The 20,632-nt window shown below is 37.1% G+C and overlaps 2 protein-coding genes across 8 annotated transcripts; one reads left to right on the plus strand and one right to left on the minus strand.

Annotated features, from left to right (window-relative positions):
• Window positions 1–2,559: 2,559 nt before the first annotated feature.
• On the minus strand, window positions 2,560–14,214 carry mettl8 (methyltransferase 8, methylcytidine). Of its 7 annotated transcripts, XM_053234091.1 has the most exons (11): window positions 14,092–14,214; window positions 12,866–12,984; window positions 12,435–12,607; window positions 12,133–12,224; window positions 11,194–11,534; window positions 11,064–11,113; window positions 10,057–10,117; window positions 6,383–6,522; window positions 4,576–4,685; window positions 3,225–3,290; window positions 2,560–3,115 (listed from the first exon to the last, which is right to left on the minus strand). In XM_053234091.1, the coding sequence occupies exons 3-11, from the start codon at window positions 12,578–12,580 to the stop codon at window positions 2,961–2,963; spliced, it is 1,161 nt and encodes a 386-aa protein (XP_053090066.1). In that variant the 5' UTR covers window positions 12,581–12,607; window positions 12,866–12,984; window positions 14,092–14,214; the 3' UTR covers window positions 2,560–2,960. The 7 variants fall into 7 exon arrangements, with proteins under 7 accessions (XP_053090066.1, XP_026766967.3, XP_053090065.1 ...); XM_026911166.3 differs by lacking the exon at window positions 12,866–12,984 and having other exon boundaries at window positions 4,576–4,682; XM_053234090.1 differs by lacking the exon at window positions 12,866–12,984.
• Window positions 14,127–20,529, plus strand: dcaf17 (ddb1 and cul4 associated factor 17). Its single transcript, XM_026911146.3, has 14 exons — window positions 14,127–14,309; window positions 14,382–14,485; window positions 14,582–14,672; window positions 14,786–14,922; window positions 15,670–15,748; window positions 15,867–15,956; window positions 16,050–16,157; window positions 16,311–16,416; window positions 16,832–16,974; window positions 18,322–18,431; window positions 18,538–18,625; window positions 19,238–19,321; window positions 19,702–19,857; window positions 19,932–20,529. The coding sequence occupies exons 1-14, from the start codon at window positions 14,127–14,129 to the stop codon at window positions 20,040–20,042; spliced, it is 1,590 nt and encodes a 529-aa protein (XP_026766947.3). The 3' UTR covers window positions 20,043–20,529.
• The last annotated feature ends 103 nt before the right edge of the window (window positions 20,530–20,632 follow it).

Below are 20,632 nucleotides of genomic sequence, written 5' to 3' on the forward strand. Positions count from 1 at the left end.
TTGTTTCAATAACTCCCAGTGTTAAATATTTGCTCTTTGCATGCTTGATATTCTTGACTATCAAATCAGTGTAATGGGAAGGTTACAATAAACCAAGGCAATGCATTATTTAAATAAATAATAGATACTCCAAATGTTTTCTTAAGTAATGAACAATAATCTGAGGTGCAGTATAATACAGTAAAAGGTTAAAATGATTTTGTTGACACTATGACACTCCTATATAGTATTATTCACAGAGTTACCAGGTTTCTGTATTGGGGTCAATACTACTGCAAAACATTGGATCTCAAAAGAAAAGGTACTAAATTGTATCATTTCTGGTCATTGAGGTGATGCCCTCAAGCATATTTATAGAAAGAAAGGTGAAAGCGCTGAAAAGCTAGACTCAAAAAAGTAACCACAGTTCATTTTTGTACCTTAAAATCCACATTTGTATCCACATTTCCAGGCAAATATACGTATTAAAGGAACAAAAGATGCACCCTTGAGGGCATCACCCCAGTGACAAGAAAAGGTACATTTTACATTTTTTTTTCTGAGCATGTATGGGATCACATTTTACTTTTTCTCTTTTTTTTCTCCAAACTGAGCCAATGATGCATTTTATGCTGTGAAAATATATTACCTTGACAAATCACAGACACTAACATGAGACACAACTTTATTGTTTACTATAGTGTCTTAAAGAACTCTGCCATTGTGCTTCTGAGGTTTCGCATAAAACACAACAGACATTTGAAAGAGTTGTTCGCTTACTGTGAGGATTTTAGCATTGGATCGGTAACAGGTATCAGCCAATACACAAGCTTAGTCATAGTGAAAATGTCAAATTTGGGATCATTCATTTGTATTCTGTAACCGCATTATCTTGGTCACAGTGGATACAGAGTCTATCCCACCACTGGGCACAAAGCAGGAATAAACCCTGGATTGGAGGTGTCTGTCACAGGGCCAGTGTCATGTTTTTGCAAGATGGGAGGAACCTGGAGAACCCACAGAGACACAGAGACAACATGAAACCTGGCACAGACAGTAACTAGAGTTCAGGATTGAACACAGATCCTGGAGCTGTGAGGCAGAAACACTACCTGCTGTGCCAACAAGCAAAATCAGTGTATCCCTAATTTGAAATTACTAAAACTTTGAATTTAATCCGGCATCCATAATACTGAACAGTATTGAAGAGATCCGTTGAGAAGTACTGTTCTAAAATGATTAATCCTGTTCATAATGCATGTCATTTAATTATTACATAGATTTGAATGTGAATGAGAGATCAAAAGTTAGTTGTTCACAGGAGATAAAAGATGGACTCAGTTCTAATAACGGTAGCCACTGTCTTAGACACTCAGTAAATGTTACACAGTAACAGAGTTTAACATAACCTAGAGAATTTTGGTGATTATGTAATTAAAGCTAGACGTAATGCAGCAATCAATAGCACAAAAACATATATGCCTCTTAGAATAAGCAATGTGCAATGAATAGATTTCTTGCAAATATTTATAAATTTGGGTTTGCTTAACATATCCAGTGTTGACTGTAAATTGTAAAAGTTACACATTGTGTTTTCAAAACAACAAAGTGATTCCAGCCTTCCTCCAATTCACTAATAACGTTCAAAATGCAAAACCCCACAGACAGCTGCCTGAAAAGAAAAGGAAAAAAACACAGGTTTTGGTGCTGCATTCACATGATTCACAGGATTCTTAACTCCAGTCCTAAGGACACATTGGCCTGCTGAGTTCTGAAGTTTTCCTCACTGCCATCCGACTCATGAAGAGCTTGATAATTAGCTGATTAGCTGGAATCCACTGAGTCGGCAGTTGGGGAAATGTTCAAACTCTGCAGGGAAGAGGGTCTCCAAGACTTGAGTTAAAAAAACCTTTCTTTTCTTTATTGTTTGCAAAAAAATACATCAATAAAGACTTGACATATCAGACCAAGAAGGAGAAAGAAAGTACTATCTATGAGAAATGTAAATATATAATTATGATGACTTTAATGGGTTAAAGGCAAAAACAAATATCTATTTAATACCTGTTCTATTGCAGCTTGAGTTTTTCTTGCAAGATGTTTTCTAAAGACCTTTGGCAACATTGTCAAGGTTTATTGCAAAGGCTTTATGGCTCTACATGCAGATTTTCACAAAACAGTCCATACCTCTGCATCCCAACAGGAAGCAAAAAAGGCACTCAGAGCTCCAAATGATACAAAAGACAGTCATTAAGACAAATAGTACATTCATGGTTCTTAACTTGAAAGATTATACTAATTTGGTGGTGTTGTGTGATGGTTGCTGTTATTGTGTGAAATAACTTGTGAAAACGGTAATGAATTTACTGGTTGCACAATTGCACTGTTTGTCCATGTAATACACAGGTAAAGAAGGGATTTATTCATAATTGCACTATCCGTTGTCACCAAGATGAGGACGGGTTCCCTTTTGAGTCTGGTTCCTCTCAAGGTTTCTTCCTCATGTCGTCTCTTTTCTTGCCACCGTCACCTCTGGCTTGCTCATTAGGGATAAATTCACACATTTACAATTTATTTCGATTTAATTTAATTTGATTGTATTTATTTCCGTAAAGCTGCTTTGTGACAATGTGCATTGTTAAAAGTGCTATACAAAAAACTGAATTGAATTGAACTGTCTTTATTCACATAAATAAAATAACACATTAGTAAAATAACAATCATGTATTTGGTAAAATTCAGTATCTACTTTGAAAAATAAGTTAAATGATCCCTTGCACTGACTTTTCTCATTTCTTTCCAGCTTGTGGCCAGTTCACTTAATACCCCCTTTTACACCACTCACTGACAGACGTGAATTAATTCACAGACAAACCACTAAATCCATGTTTGTATTTCCATCATGGTTATTTTATGTCCGTATATGCTTATATGCTTCCACATAAGCAGTCCCAGTGGTCAGCTTCCTGGTGTTGAGAGGTCTAGGATATCGGTACTCTGGAAGGTTTTCGGTACTTGCTCTGCATCCATACTCTATGCATCACTACTTTCTTTCCTCGGTTCACCTGAAGTCTCCTGTCTTCCAGGTTCTGAACCTCCTCCAAACCGGCATTAGTGAACAACTGATGGACCTCATCTACAAAACAGCAAAAGCCGTCATACATCCATGTTCTGTACACATAATCAGTCAGAATTACAGATCTATATAGATTTAAAGTTTCAGAGCAGGAACATTTACCAGTTACCTTTCATAAAGAAATATACGCAGGTTCCATCTTGTCGTGTGTAGAAATTTTCAGACAGACACTGCCCTACAAAAGCAGGATATCATGGTTGTAAGTGTCATCCATGCATGTAGACAAGGTAAGAACAACCTAAGCCAGAATTTTGGATTAATCCACAATGCTTGTGGATTTATTGTCTAAAAAAAAGCAGCTCTGACAGTAGTACCATAAATAAGTCAAATCACAGGTTTATATTAATGCACTGATTCTAATACATTGATGTTTCTACAGTAACTCATTCACATTGATTCGTATGGTGGATGCTTCACACAATCTCAGGCTGATAATAAACTGATTAACATGTGCTGTTATTTGACAAAGAAAAATATTTGCTGATATGGTGAAGTTTTCTATTAGGAGACATTTATTTAACATTTATGGAAGGAGTCTCAGGTGTTAGCACTTTGTAAGCTTCAGTAATTTTTCTGCTATGGAAGAGTCTTCAGGACAGACGACTTGTTTGTGCTTTCCGGGCTCTCAGTAACAGGACAAGTTAACAGAAAGAAAACGTAAGTGAGGGAACAACTGTTTACAGCTCTTATAAAGCAAGTGATAACAGGAACTAACTTGCTTTATTGACATTCAACAACATTAAATGTAACTATAGCTGTATAAACAATATGATGGGTTGTTCCTTAATAAATTAAATAATGTTAATTGTTGTTGTGGTATAAGAGGAATAAAACACCTCAGGATGTGCTGTTACAGGAAAATTATCATCTTCAGGGTGGTAACAGGATGGGCGTTGATTAATTTCCTTTAACAGCATGTCTGTGCTGTTTTATTCATTTCATATGTAAGTATAGATAACCCAGGAAAACATTATGGATCTTAACTCATGCCTTCACTTGAGTTAGAAAGATAGAGTATTTCAGTTACATGGAAGAGACTACACTATCAATTCTCCTCTATACATAAGAGAGGGTTAAAAAGTGAATGTGGGTATAACAAATAATACTCTCTGAGTATGTTTGCATGTTTTCACGTGTGTGTACACAGCGTGGATTCCATCATTTGTTTCTCCTTTCATTTGTTTTCTTCCAGTGTCATAACAGAAAGGGAGTCACATGATGTTTCAAGGTTTAGTCCAACCACAGGATCTGCAGTATAAACTCCCAAATTTGATGTATTACTCCATCACACAAAGACCTGTCACATTTTTCAAATGGAACATATTCAACAAACATTTCTTAACATACTGTAAATGATGTTTCTTTCAAACATTTGGAAAATTTATTTTAACAATAGTCATTGCACATTCAGAGGCATAAATTTGTGCCTCAGACTCTATACCTTGAGTAGCATTAAGTACCTTTTTTGAATCGCAGCTGAGCCAGATCATATCTGCCATAATCTCTGAACAGGATGGTTCCTCCGTGCTTCAGGTAGCTTGCCAGACGATTAAGCACTCTTTGCATCCTGCTGGGCCACAAACAGCAACAAACATACCCACTCATGAGTTAGATAGATAACACCTATATTGTTCTTCCTGATTTAAATTCAATCAGAAAATCAGAAAACTATTCAGTTATGAGGACCCACAACTCTGTTATAACAGACCTTCTGACTTAAGACAAATTCCACCAGTTTTTCAAAGTTTCTGCATAATTTGTTAACTGAGAAGTAGAACTCGTGCAGCTTGCCAAACATACAAAATCAAAAAATGGCAGTGACACAAGCCAGGATTTAAAGCCTGTAAAAGCTACCTTACATTAAGAGATTACACAAAGAGCCAAATATGCCTTTATCAGATATGGGACAGAGTGGTCAGGATGGAAATAAGCCTCATACCGATATAACTATATTTACTGGATTGCATATCTCTAATACCAGACACCTTTCATTTCATACATAAAGGAGGCATTGACTACAACAACTCTGGGCATTAACAATGTCTAGCAGATGGCACCTCTGACCTCACATCTACATAAATCAGAAGCCAATGACAAATATTTGGGATGCTACCTGCTGTGAGAAAACTGCACACTGAGCACAATCTTCATTAGATTCTACTTGCATTATAATACACCTATTTGGTATTTTGTGTGTTTAGGTATGAGTTTTGGATTAAACTCAAGTGACCAGGCAAACATGCTTATGATCTTAACAATAATAATTAATAATCATTTTAATAATGGTGAGTTGTGATATCCATCACTGTAACAAAATCCACGATTCTGGAATTTTGGTACAGAGGTACAAATCACTACCCACTATTAATGAAGTTACGGATTATTTTTATTATTAATATCTTATAGTTATTAGTCTATTTGACTTTATTACTTGAATTTAATCCAAACCTCAAAAACACAAAATCAAATAATCCTATAAAATATAAAGTTGAATCTAATGACAATTTTAATAAATATGTATTCTGTGGTTGGAAAGTGGTGTTCTGTGGTTGGAGAATCATGCGCTTAGAAGATGTTTTTATAATTAAAAAAAAATTTAATAAATACATAAGGAAAGTAAAGAAATGTTTTCATGAGTATAACTAGTTTATGTTTAAGTGATTATTATTGAAGAATCCTACGTCTGTATTTAAAGAAAGCTATGGACTCAGCTGTTTAGACAGCTAAGAGGAGTTTCTTTCATGCCCTGGACACAGTGCAGAAGCGATGAACAGCGATCTACAGCAGCTTGCTCCATGAAGAGAGCCATCACATTTAGTTACACAGAGCAGGCTGCATGAGCTTCCTGTTAAATGCCTGCCTGGTTACACTTAATTCTCTTAGAAATAAATCACAAATACTTAAGGGCTGTGGTTAAAATATGTAAACTGACATTCACATTGGTCAGGATTTTCCAGTACATCTCTCAAGCAGTGGAATCGGCTGTCTAAAGCCTTTACACTGATCTTGGACAAGACTGGGGAACATTTATATTTAATGAGGATAATATTAGAACCACAACTCAGGGTGATGGACTATAAAGATAAAATGTTTGCAATTTACACATATCAAACTTTATACATGCTTTATAAATCCACTAAATGTAGTGTTCATTTTCCGTGGATTACATCAAAATGTCTTTTGTACCCCTTTCCCATGTTAACTAACTGCATCAGCAAAAATGCCAGTGCTTGGTAAAAAATACTGAGACACACATGGACACCATACCTCTCAGGGTGAATGGAGGAGAGCACAAACACCACAACAATAACATCAAGACTCTCCTGAGGAAAGGGAAACATGGACACATCATCACAAATGTCTTGCACAAATGCATGGCACACTGCAGGATCGTAGTCTGGATGCTCCTGTAGAGTGCAAAAAAAAAAAAAAAAAAAACAAAAAAAAAAAAAAAAGGAATAAACATAAGCTACCTAAATAAGGGGGTTTTAGAGAATATGAATATTAAAGCCATATTACAATAAAGTGGGTACTGAAGATGAATGAATGATTAGTTTAATAATAACAATAATAAAGTTTATTTATATAGCATTTTTTAAGCATTATGCACAATATGTTTTCCAAAGGCAGAATGAGGCAAACAGAATAAGAAAAAAAAAAGTGCAAAGTGGATAAAATATGCATGAGATTAAATAAAAGAAAATTAATAAACAGAGCATGAAAGATAAGAGAGGATAAGAACACAAAAGATGACTAAATAAAAAACAATAAATAAAGTAAATTAAGTTATAAAAGCTACAAATTAATCAGAAAATGACGCAAAAAATTAAGTAGTAATGAAGAATAAGAAGGTAAAAAGAACCTTAAGTAAGCATAATACAAACAGAATTAAGACAGTTTAAAGCTGAATAGCGTAAAGCAAAGCTGAGGTACCATAAAACCAAGTCCGCATGAACCATCCAGGAACGCCTTTCTATAAACAGGCCTTTTCAGATTAGACTTAAAAGCAGAGACTGAAGCAACAGATCAAATACTGAGAGTTTAATACTTAAATGTATACTGACATCAATTAATAAATAATAACAGTTTAGATTCATGGAATATTGTTATATATTTGTAGTGTCTTGGTAAAATCTTCAGATAGTCAAAATTTGGACATTTTCTACTATACAAAGTCTTGAAAACTACAGGCTTTCCTGGCCTGCAATATTTTTCGTTTGTATATATTAAGTGCTAGCATTTTAAAGCCTGATTACCTCAAAAGTAAAATTAGAGAAAATTGCGTTTAAAGATTCCATTAAAATTACAATGAAAAACACCAACACATTGATTGTCTCAAACCAACTGCTATTTATTAGTTTAATTTGCATCTAACATGTAATAAGTCAAATATAGTCGGGTCCATAAGTATTTGGGCAGTGACATGATTTTTGTCTCCGTACACCACACAATGATTTGAAATGAAGCGATCAAGTTGTGACTGAAGTGTAGACTTTCAACTTTAATTCAAAGAGTTTAACAAAAATATTGCATTAACTGTTTAGGAATTACAGCCGTTTTTTACCGAGTCCCTCCATTTTCACAGGCTCAAAGTAATTGGACAAATTAACAATTATAAATATGAGGATTATTTTTAATACTTCGATGCGAATCTGTTGCAGTCAATGACTGCCTGAAGTCTGGAACCCATAGACATCACCAAATGCTGATTTTCCTCCCTTGAGGTGCTTTGTCAGGCGCTTACTACAGCCTCCTTCAGTTGCTGCTTGTTTGTGGGTCTTTCTGCCTTCAGTTTTGTCTTCAGTAAGTGAAAAGCAGCTCAATCGGGTTGAGGTCAGGTGACTGACTTGGCCATTTAAGAATATTCCATTTCTTTAAGAAGCTCTTGGGTTGCTTTTTCTGGTATGTTTTAGGTCATTATCCATCTGTACTGTGAAGCGCCATCCTATCAGTTTTGCAACATTTGACTGAGTCTGAGCAGAAAGTATAGCTCTATACACTCCAGAATTCATCCTGCTACTACTTCTATTAGCAGTCACATCCTCAATCAACAACAGTGACCCAGTTCCACTGGCAGCCATACATGCCCATGCCATAACACTCCACATGTTTAACAGATAATGAGGTATGCTTTGGATCATGAGCCCATCCTTTCCTTCTCCATGCTCTTCTTTTCCCAGCTTTCTGATACTTGCAAGTTACAAGTTAATCTTGATTTCATCTGTCCAAAGAATCTTGTTCCAGAACTGGGCAGGCTTTTTTAAGATGTTTTCTGGCAAAGTCTAATCTGGCCTTTATGTTCTTTAGTGTTACCAGCGGTTTGCATCTTGAGGTAAACTGTCTGTATTTACATTCATGAAGGCATCTCTTCATTGTAGACTTTGACAATGATACGCCTACCTCCTCCATAGTGTTCTTGACTTGACTAGATGTTTTGAAGGCGTTTTTCTTCACCAAGGAAAGAAATCTGATATCATCCACTTTAGTTTTCTTCCATGGTCTTCCAGGCCTTTTGGTGTTCCTGACCTTTTTCTTTTCTTTTTTTTTTTTTTTAAAAATGTACCAAATTGTTGATTTGGCCACTCCTAAAGTTTCTGCTATCTCTCTGATAGGTCTGTTTTGTTTTTTCAGCCTAGTGATGGCCTCCTTCACTTACATTGACACCTTATTGAGAGTTCCCATGAACAGCTACCAAATGCAAATTCAACACTTGGAATGAACTCCAGACCTTTTATCCCTTAATCTGTCATGAAATATTGAGGAAACAGGCCACACCTCACCATGAAACTGCTTATCTGTCAATAGTCAAATTACTTTTGAGCCTGTGAAAATGGAGGGACTCTATAAAAAAAGTGCTGTAATTCCTTAATGATTAATGCAATATTTTTGTTAAACCCCTTAAATTAAATCTGAAAGCTGACACTTCAATTACATCTTGATTGCTTCATTTCAAATCCATTGTGGTGGTATACGGGGGAAATTTACAAAAATTGTGTCACTGTCCAAATACTTATGGACCCGACTGTATAAAAAAATAATAACTGTAACCATGACAACTATGTGTATCTTTATACCCGTGTTTATTAACCTGGCTCATTTTGCACCCAACATGGTCTTTGCAGAAAGCCTAGGCAAGTTTAGAAAATTAATAAAAAACATTTTCATATCATTTTCAAAACCCAACTTTTTGTCATTTGTAACTGTTTGCCAGAATTAAGCCACAGGCACATCTGATGGTTTTTCTCAGACCGTCACACATATGAATAACTTAACAAATAAGTTTTGTTTTTTTTTTTTCCATTTTTGGTTGAAGCTTGCCTGAAATGTAATGTTTCCACAATGTGAAAACAGGGTAATACAAAATAAAATGATCAGGAAACACTCGATTCAAGGAAAACTTTGCACACAGCAAGCTCTTTGCTTGACATAACTGATATTATTTTTGAAAACTATGAAATTGCAGAGTTTTGAATTTGGCTTTAAACACAAACTTCTACTCTGTAACAAATTAGGTATTTATTTATTGTTTAAATACCTTACAGATGAGTGTGTTAGTGTCTCATCTTAGGTTGCTTGCACAATCTAATGCATTCACTGTGCTAGCAGCCTGCTGCCTCCATTTGATAAAAGCCTCTGCATTCTGACAGCATCAAATATCCACCGGGCCAATAGGCGTGCGCGCGTGCACTCTCACACACACACTCTCACACACACACACCCCGACCTGGCAGCCATTTTGACTGATCTGCTGTCGGCAAAGTGGTTGGAAATAAGACAAAATGAAGGCTGGGGAGACCCACCATTTTCTCCCTGAGTGTATGACAGTTTACTCATGACTTTCATTTCACTGATAAGGTCTGCTGCTTACATCTGGTCATCGCATTATGTAATTTAAGGTTGTAATTCCAGGGAAAAATGAAGAAAATGTAAAAGTTATTCACCTTGACAAGTTGGATTGCTCTGGAAGAAAAGTCAAAGCAGTACAGGAATGCATCACTGCCCCTGGATGAAAGAAAAAAAAATCATAAATATTCTATCAGAATATGTGATGTCAGTGGAGGAACGTAGTTAATTGTGTTATACTAAAATAATTTTAGCAAATGTTCAAAAGAAAAAATTATATGTCTTCTGCATTCAGAATATCACTGTTTTTAATATTGTGGGTTTCTGATTATCAAAATTTGTGCTGGGTCACCAGGGGATTATAACAAAAAATAAAAACAATCAAGAGATTTTTGAGCACAGTAGACTAGGATGACTGAAAATACAGTTTACATATAAAAATAAAATAGTGCAAAGTGACAAGTCAAGAGCATTATTTGGTTATCTCTATGTGAAGGGCAGTTTTGAGATATCGGCCATCTTAACAAGTCAAACTAAAAAAGTATTGTAATCTGTATGTTTAGTGCCATTAGGGCAACACTTTAGCCATAAAATATTTTTTCCATTTACTTAACTGTACTAAACCAAATCTGGTGTAAATTATAATGGCTCCTAACTTTATTCTCTTTTCTTATTCAGTTTGATAAATATACAAGAACAATTACTAAAATAACAAGAAGAAACAGGAAGAGGGCAGTTAGCATCTCCTCCAAGCAAGTGAAGCTGCTCTGTGATGCGTAAGTTCAAAAAGATGCAGTTGCTGGCTTCATTTGTCTTCGAGCAAGCATGTGTTAGTTACATCACAGACCGAAATTAGAATCAAACATTTTGTGTTTTAAAATTAATGCACAGTAATTTGCTATTCAGTGCACAGCATTAGTGTTTGATCGCAGATATTTTTTCTTAGACTAGTTTAAAAATATGGCATATAGTGCACAATTATAGTGAACAAAGAGATCTGACAAGTCATGTATTTGACCCCATCAAGCATGCATGACTTGAACACACTTTCCTTTAAGCGCACTATACCTCAGACAAAGATTAATGGATTGGCTGCTTTTCTAACCTGATGGCGTTGATGATAGGGAATACACTGTTGCCTGCACCACAGCCCACCTGTCGCAAAAACACAACATGTCACACAGTAGTCGATCATAGCTGACTATAAGAATAGGCCTTTATGAAAAGTCAATAACCTCCAGTATTCTGAAAGAAGCATGTTGACCAGGAAAAGCAGCAGCTTCTTGAGAGTGCACTGCAGAAAGGTAATCAGTGTGCTGCTTCTCTCTCAGTACATCATGGTTGGGAATGTGATCGTCTCCCTTTTGGCTTTCCAACCTGCTGTGCTGAGTTTCTCTTAACTCAGGATATGCTGGCGCTGAAGCCTCCTGACCTTCTGGGGTACGACTTGTGTCACAGCCCTGGGGCAAGAGCTCGGGAAACTCAGAGAAAAGCCACTGACGATTTTTGAAGAACTTGTTTTGATGCATTTCGTAAAATCTGTCCCAATATTTGTTAGCGTCTCTGTCATACCTGACTGGAAAGCATACAAATGGCTTAAACTGCACAAACTGCTGTCCACGGCCAAAGGTTTGTGGACACCTGACCATCACACCCATATGTGGTTCTTCTCCAAACTGTTGCCACAAAGTTGGAAGCACACAATTGTCTAGATTGTCTTTGTTTGCTGTAACTTTAAGATTTCCTTTCTCTGGAGCTAAGGGGTCCAAACATGTTGCAGCACGACAATGCTCCTGTGCACAAAGCGAGGTCCATGAAGACATGATTTACCAAGACTGAAGTGGAAGAACTGGAACGCCGAATTTAGGATGAACTGGAACGCCGACTACATCCCAGGCCTCCTCTCTCAACATCAGTGCCTGACTTCACTAATGCTCTTGTGGCTGAATGAGCACAAATCCCCACAGTCACGTTCAAAAACCTAGTGGAAAACCTTCCCAGAAGAGTGGAGGTTATTATAACAGCAAAGGGGGACTAAATCTGAAATGGGCTATTCAACAAGCCCATATGGGTGTGATGGTCAGGTGTCCACAAACTTTTGGTCATATAGTGTATGTTTATATATACAATCAATAGTTTTAGAATGAAAATATTAATTAAAATATTTGTCTTACCTTGTTCTTCTATTGGAATCTGTTCTCTGGAGTTCTCCTCTGCTTTTTGTCTGGCTTCTTCCATCTCCTCTGGTGACCACTGAACATGATCCCTACAGCACAGCAGCAGAAACATGCCCTCATTAGATAAATCAGTGCTTTAGTTTACCTCTAGTGAGTACCTCTAATAAAGTTAAAGTATGAATAAAGTGGGCTGAATCTGCACATCAACAAACTCACTTTGTCCTCCAGTTCTGCTATAGTAAACATTATTACGGCTCTTGACCACATTAAAATGATGCAATGTTACTACACAGAAATACCACATGTTATGCTGGAAGATGTCCTTAGGGTTGGTGAGGATTCTGCCTCCGAGTGGTGCAGGAGGTCGTCCCCCGAGACATCTGCAGGGAACATGTCCAACACCACGGACCACAGCCAACACCGTCATCTTCAGCAATCTTCTCATTTTCACTCTTTCATGTGATGAGGAGAACTGTGAAGTATCAGCAAATAGCCATACACCTTAGTAAAAGTGTATCATTTTAATTTCACATTTTATTAATAAATAACAAAATAATTACATTCCTTCATAATACATTAAACACCAGGGAATATTATCTGCATAAATTATATGTTCCAGAATGAAGTACATCATTATATAGTCATATAAATTATATATGCTAAATTTGTACATTTCATAAGAATGCTATATTATGGGCAGCACAGTGGTGCAGCAGTGTTGCTGTCTCACATCTCCAGTGTCCCTGGTCCATTCCTGAGCTTAGGGTATTGTCGGTTTCTGTGCATGTATTCCCTGTGTCCGGCTGTATTCCCACTTTGCACCCAGTAATCCTGGGATAGGCTCCAGATCTACAACAACCATGACCAGGATGAAACAGTGACTAATGATGGATGAATGAATGAATGAAAGTAGTTTTCCATAGCCATTTATTTATTTATAGTAATATCAGCTCAAAGGACCTTAGGAGCAAAATATTTTGTTGGTTATTACATTCAGTAATGAATGCTTCAAATGTTTTCCATCATGTTAGTTTGGTTAAATCCTACAAACGAAACTACTATATATTTTTCCTCTTTAAAATCTTCAGCATGGGCTTCATCATTTCAGAATGCACTGCACTAACTGAAAGACTCGCCCTGCCCTATGCACTATCCCCTACAAACATTACAGTGCATTATGGGTATTCTGTACCTGCTACATCTTTTGAACCTAATGTACTGCATTAGGATTTAATGAGCTCACTGGATATACGCCACTTTGTTTTGGGACATGACTAAAACATGACAAAACCCCGAAAAAAAATGATGCACTGTACAGTAAACAGGGAGCACTGGCAGGTTTTAACTGAACTGGAATGACCCTTCACTCGGGCGCCATTTTTCATCCGGGTCTTTCAGCTCTTCCTACTGAGGGGAAGAAAAAGCCGTGGAAAGCGGTGACTTTTTTTCCGGAATGGAGTAAGACTCATCCCAAGTGCAGGACTGGAGTAGCTGCTTAAGCTTTTAGCTTTTTAGCTTATAGCTATGTTGTAGACCTATGAATAATCCGACATGCATAGAAACAGGGTCGCGTGCACACAGTAGCTAGAAACGCTAGCTGGCTAGTTTGCTAAAGACAAGTAAACTATACAACTACAACATATACCTGTATCTGGTAGCACTCATAGCTAAATAAATCGTTATATCTCGAATTATTATCAGTCATGTTCAAATCCGGAAAAAACCCCAAAAACAAACCAAACCAGTGGCAGTCAGGTTATGTGTACTAGATATCCAAATTTATAAACATTTAGGTTTGACAGATAGCTAGCCTGGTAACATTAGCTTAGGAATGCCAGCCATGCCGTATTGGAGTTACTAGGCTAGTAATAACTTACTTTAACCCGAAAGTGGATATGGACGCTGCAGATTTACTAAGACAGATCATTTAAGTTAGTAGAAGTTTGAAAATCATACCTGTGTGCGCTGTTCTCCAGTTGAAAATAGTGTCAATGGTGTCTACATCCTCCTCCATGTGTTTGGAGCGTTCTCGTGCTGTGCGCCCTCTAGCGGCAACATCGCGAATAACCAACGCCTGCGTGCTGTTAGGCTTCAGGTCAGCGGGGGTCACCTCACATGACTTTGGTACACTACTAGGAGGAAATCTCAGGATCCTTAAGAATATTATTCTCCAGGTACTTGTTTAACTAAACCTTTAAAGTTTTGCTGCCAATGGTGTTGATTATTAATTTACATTGCTTCTCAAGGATGGTGCAGAATTCACGAAGGTGTGGACCAAATCCTCCAAATCCATCATTTCATATGAAAGTGGAAGGATATATTTTGAGAATTACAGGTGCTCCTACACCAGGTACAGTAACTCGTCCTATTTTTCTTTTCACTGATTCTCACAATAAAGTTACTCGTATTTACTTTTATATACTGAATAACATGCAATGAATTGCAGCCTAACACCACAACCACAGCTCTTGTATGAGATGCCAAAGCGATCCAAAGCTGAGAAGATTGAGGATTCCTTATTATGCCAATGTCCACTTGTAAGTCCTACATATCATAACAAAACAGAATTAGAAAAATAATAGCACAATTCTTAAAGATTAAAGACGGTGTGATACCACAGATCAATGTTCTGTTATTATGTTTATTACAGGATAAAGTGCTCCCATGGGCCTTGGAGCAGAAACCCAGCCTTCTAGCCCTTACAGCTAATAACTGGTTGTATCACCTCTCAGCTGACACAGGAGAAACGCTGCACAGAGTCTACCTCTCATCTCATTTCAAGTTCAGGTAAACCTATAATACCAGCCACAGTTGAGTGCAAAAGTTTGCATTTCCATATTTTTTTTTTTTTAAATAGAAATGTAGATCTATTTTACAATTGATCTACAAATAGAAATAATTAAAAGAAGTTAAGATTGAAATGTGGGTGAGTCCTGGAATAAGGCAAGAATCTGAAACCGCAATAAAAAAAATTGTTTGAGAAGAACCACAGGCAGGAAGTTATGACCCTCTCAGTCTCCAGACCTGATCTGAAGAAGGAAGTGTATGACGTCTGTTTGGAACAGATTTCTAGAAGTAGGGTGAGAGGGATATTTCAAAAGCTGCTCAGAGGTTATGATCAAGTTTGTCAGCAGTTATAAAGGCAAAGAGTGGGTGTGCAAGTTATAAGAGAATCTTTATATAAAAATCATGAAGTGAAATATAAACGTTTGAGCTGATATAATTTTTTTCCACTAATAATATTAGCATACAGCATTTGGTTATTTTAGTCTTTCCTTGTCTTTGTTATTTTATCGTAAGGCTGTGTAAACTTTTGCACTTGGCTGTATAACAGCAAATAAGTCATTTAATGAGGAACTGAGAAAGCTTTTTGGGTGTTTTAGGCAAGTTGTGGTGTTGCGAAGTGACTTTGGTTCTCAGAAGTGGTTTTTGTTACCTTTCCTATGTGTGTGTGCATGTGTTTCAAGTGTTTCAGCTTTTGAAACAATAGTTTGAGTAGTACTAATGTGTGTGCTACCCTGTGTAACGTGACAGATCGCTGGGATGGGATGTCTCTCAGGAAACATTTTATGTCAAATCCATTCAGCACAAGCAGACACCACTAGCACGACAGGTGAGACATTTCAGAGTTTTTCTTTTACTCAATTTGATTTTTGTTCTGCACATGATGGTATGTTATGTAGGAATGCTTACTCTCTCTCTCTCTCTCTCTCTCTCTCTCTCTCTCTCAGGCTGGTGTTGAGAACAACGTCCTCATGCATTTAGCAATATTCAAAGTCTTTCCTCTTGATGTTATTGGACTGCTGGAGATCAACAAAAAAGTAAACTATATTTTATTTTCTAACCATTATTTTGATCAGAGAGTAAAGATATGTCTTGAATTTTTGTGATGCAGTGTTTTGCTTCATTTTTAGGTCTTTGGTAAATCCGTGGTTGATGTTATCCTTTCTCAAGGAGTGTTGGCTGTGTCACACAGCTCGAAATGTGTAAAGCTTTACAGCTTTGAATACATTGTGAAAAAGGTAAAGTGCTTTATATTAAGATATTTTTATAAAATGGAAATGAACTAAATTATTGTAGTTTTTGCTGTAGTCAACTTGTTGTTTACAGTTTAGTAGATGTTTACACACCTTATCATACCGGGCTGGCATGATTATTGTAAATTTTTGTTCCAGTTCAGGACCAAGAGGCTGGTACTGGGACAGGAGTGTGATTTATATGGTGCTAGGGGAATAGTGGGAGACAGTCCCTATGGCATTCCAGTCAACATTCACATCAAGGGTTGGTGATCACTGTCTATTACCACCTAAGGACTCTGTGGTAGCAGAAGTCAAATTGTCATTCCTCTATATAGCTTGTATAGATTGGAACGAAATGTCAGGACCATGGCGCAACACAGAACAGTACACAAGACTACATAAAGTGCAAATACACAAGCGTGTCAGACGAGTGCAAGAGAATAAATACACAGAACAGGACAATAAATACACAGGACAATAAACACACAGAACAATGCACAGAATGTACACTGTATGTCTGAGAACACAGTTTTCTTGTAGAATATTTTGAACAATGTGTTCTTTGTACATTTCTTTTGACATACCCAAGATATTTGCTAATCTTTATAGGGCAAGCTGGTGGTAGTGGTTCTCCATAAGCAGTGGCCCACTTAGTTAAAATAGATATGTCGTTTCAGAGTGTCCTCCTGCACTGTTCGAGATGTCGTACTTGGATAATGGGATCCAGATCGGAGGCCACCCATGGCACTACATCTATACACCTAACCATAAGAGACACAGGGGGACACACCACATCTGCTCCATCAGTGATGGTGCCCTGGTAATTTACATGCAGTGTATTAGTAACGAATCAATTTCCAGAATTATTTAGTCCAAATTATATGTTATAAAAACACTGTGTGAAAATCAGTATTGCTGTTAACATTAGAAATTGTCAGTGATTAGGCTCAGTCAAGTTCAGAATTATTGACAGCCTTCAAAAATGCATAAAAAAGACTATAAATTTCATTAATCCTAGTTATAATACCTACAGTGCCATAGCTATTCATGGCTATGAGACAAGGAAGCAAATTTGGTCATGCTCTTTTTCAATCACTGCAACACTATCCAATCGTGGACATCTGTCCATTATCATGGAGATGGTATGGAGGCAGAGAACAGCCCAAAGATCACAGTTGGAGAGTTTCTCAATTTAGCTGATTCTTGGAGTTTCAAAATGCCACCTCTATAAAAATAAGCTGTATTTAGGGCAGTGTGAAAGAAGTTCTTCCTGAAAGCAAACCACAGAATGCAGTGCCTGAACCTCAAGCATCTTTGGAGCTACAACTTGAATCGCTTGCTGTAGTTAAATGACATCCTTTTGGCCTTGCACACCATCTGTATTTCTGCTGAAAAAAGGGAACTGCATACAAGTCCCTAAACCCATTGTAACATATGGTGGTGGGTCATTTTTATGGAGAGTTGTCCACAGGCTCCTATGAAGATTGAAGGCATTGTGAATGCTACTATGTACCGACGTCTTGTAGCCCAAATACCTGGTGACCTCATAATTAGCATTTTGTGATAGCCATCTCATTCAAACCGGCTGTCTGAATCAAACAGTTCACGTGCGCAAACCTAAGAGTATAGAGAAGATTAAAATGTTCACATATCGAAGATTCCCCTAAAAGTTTTTCAAACCTTACAGGAAGAGGCTAGTGCTTCGCTAAATATTAATTGTTGGGGCACTAATCATTTTGAAACAAGTGATTTGCAGAAAAATTGCACTGCTTAAGAAAACATTTTGTATAAAAATTTTATATAAATAAAACTATACCACATCCTTACATTATTCATTTATATAAAGGGCGCCAATAATTCTGGAGGTGGCTGGACATTTAGACTCGGATACATGGTTTATCTTTATTCCCACTAATGAGAATTACTTTAACACACTTAGGTGTTTGTTTGAAGGCAATAATTTAATGACTGTACAGCACCATGAGTAAGAATAAAGTTTTCGGAGGCTTTGGAGCATGTCTCTAGCAGTGACTAGCAGGTGTGTTTTGCGATAAGTTTAGAAAACTGTTTTTAAACAATTTGTACTGTACATATACTGTACATTCCTAATCAAGCCTATGCTAAGCTTCTGAGTCTATGCTCTATTGACCTGCATTCCCATAAAAAGGCAAACAATGGTGTGCAGAATATGAAGTGTGACTCGCTGGAGGCAGACTGGATCTTTTTCCACCCGGACGACTCGGGCAGGATCATCCATGCTGGGCCCAGTACCATAAAGTGAGGCTGTCAATACATTTCTGAAGACATTCCTAATCAATAAAGTAAACAAGAAGATAGTTGGATTTAGTAGTTAATATGGTGTAATGTTATGTTTTCTGTACAGTGTTCTGAAAATCAATGCAGAAAAAGACTTCAATTCAAAGTATGAGGTGGTCTGTGACTTCTCTATTATGGCATCCAGAGAAAACAGCGTAAGTCTGTTTTAAAATTTTTGTTTGTATTTGTTTTTTTTATTGTTACATGCAATTTGTGGTAATCTACTAAATCACAGTTTCTCACAGCACTGATATTGTGGAAACATCACAGTTAACATGGGCAAACTCTAGCTTAAATGGAAAATATAGTAAATTTGCAGATACAACAAGAGGAACAGCACAGCACTAAAGGCTCACAGTGCTATGCATCTCTGCCATTTGTCAACTGGCATGAGTCTTTATACAGTACTAATCAAAGGCAATATGGTGTGAAAGAATGGCTCCAGACGCCAAGTTGTTCAGTGCTAGATTTGCTCAGACGTGAGGTCATGAAGTGCTCTGCTACCAAATGGTACATTTTACCAATCCAACATTATGGAATTATAATAGCAGATATAATAGTGGAATCAACTGGGGTCAAATATCCTTATTTACAATAACATTAAATCAACCACTGAGTCTAATAAACTTGACTGTTTATTGGTTGTATAAATTATAAAGAAATTATAAACCATAAAGAGGCTTTAAATTCCACATATTCCCCTAATGTTCCAATAATGAAATATTAATGACTGTTTTCGAATAAATGTTTTTCATTTCTGCCTACAGGCCTCCTCCCAAGTGACAGTGACCTCCTCTGGCCGAAGAGTGAAGAAAAGAATTCAGCAGCTGGAAGATGATCCTGAGCAGGAGGTACATTAGTATGGAGTAACACACTCCTAGCACCCTCACGGCTACATGTAAGCAACAAAGGAAAAAAAAAAACTCCTAGCTAATGTCATATTAAGAACGCTTCCTAACCAAATGGACGACAGGAAAAATGTAGTTTGTTCTTCTGAATTCCAGTTGAAAATTGTGTGCTGTTTTATCAGTGAGAATTGATTAGGTGCAGGGGTTGTCCTGAGTTGTCCAGATTTAATTAAATAATCCATACAGGAGTTAACCTGTGTAGAAGAATTGGGCTGGTTTAAGTGAATATTAAGAGAATTACAAAAAGATTTAAAGTACGGTTGTAAACATACAGGATTTGGCAACAATTTTTATTATTGGATTTCTTGCTTTGGTGTTCGTAGACATTTAAGATGGTTAAATATGAAGATGAGCTGGACCTGTTAGCCATTGTGGATGTCAGTCACACAGAAAATGAGGGACAAGCCAGTGTTCGCCTCCACCACAATAAAAGTGGAGCGTTGCTGAAAAAAATTGCCCTTCAGGAACCATGGGATGTGGTAGGTATTACACAGTACTTTTAAAGCCCCCCCCCGGGGCAATATTTACAGCTAAGTACCTTTCTTTCTTACAGACCTACAGTCATGAAGTCTACTTTGACAGAGACACGATAATTCACATTGAACAAGAGAGGAACAACTGCTACTGTTGCCATGTTTATAAGATAAAAAGAAGGACAAACTGATGACACTGTGAACACATGAGAACACACAGCTTGTAAATATATTCAAATGACCAGCTAGAACTATTTTTACTACACGTTGGATTTTTCCTGTTTCACAGATTTTCCACAAACCCACTGTGTTGAGTAAAAGGAGATTTTTTTTGTGGTGATGTCACTTTAAGAAGTCCCATAGCAGTTGAGTTGCACTGACGTCACAGTGTCAGTCCTTTAAATGTAAGGTCATTGTGAGAGGCTATAAGTTTTGGAGCACCGTTCAATAATAATAAAATTGGTTTACAAACCAGATGTCCCTCTTCTCGTGTTCCAATTACAGACCCAGTGTGTTGAGTAAAAGGAGATTTTTTGTGGTGATGTCACTTTAAGAAGTCCCATAGCAGTTGAGTTGCAGTGACGTCACAGTATTTGCCCTTTAACTGTAACTTCATTGCGAGAGGCTGTAAGTTTTGTAGCACCGTTCATTAATAATAAAACTGGTTAACAAACCTGATGTCCGTGTTGTAATTACAGACCCAGTGTGTTGAGTAAAAGGAGATTTTTGTGGCGATGTCACTTTAAGAAGTCCCATAGCAGTTGAGTTGCAGTGACGTCAC

This window comes from Pangasianodon hypophthalmus, chromosome 5, assembly GCF_027358585.1.
Source record: "Pangasianodon hypophthalmus isolate fPanHyp1 chromosome 5, fPanHyp1.pri, whole genome shotgun sequence".
Lineage (NCBI taxonomy): Eukaryota > Metazoa > Chordata > Actinopteri > Siluriformes > Pangasiidae > Pangasianodon > Pangasianodon hypophthalmus.

Coding starts and splice junctions, on each gene's coding strand:
- dcaf17 (XM_026911146.3), top strand. CDS start 14,127: ATGGTGTCTACATCCTCCTCCATGTGTTTGGAGCGTTCTCGTGCTGTG. Junction 16,158..16,310: donor TTGAATACATTGTGAAAAAG/GTAAAGTGCTTT, acceptor TTTTTGTTCCAG/TTCAGGACCAAGAGGCTGGT. Junction 18,432..18,537: donor GCTGGGCCCAGTACCATAAA/GTGAGGCTGTCA, acceptor TTTTCTGTACAG/TGTTCTGAAAATCAATGCAG.
- mettl8 (XM_053234088.1), bottom strand. CDS start 11,781: ATGTCTTCATGGACCTCGCTTTGTGCACAGGAGCATTGTCGTGCTGCA. Junction 11,114..11,193: donor CTTCTTTCAGAATACTGGAG/GTTATTGACTTT, acceptor TTTTTGCGACAG/GTGGGCTGTGGTGCAGGCAA. Junction 3,116..3,224: donor CGTATATTTCTTTATGAAAG/GTAACTGGTAAA, acceptor GCTGTTTTGTAG/ATGAGGTCCATCAGTTGTTC.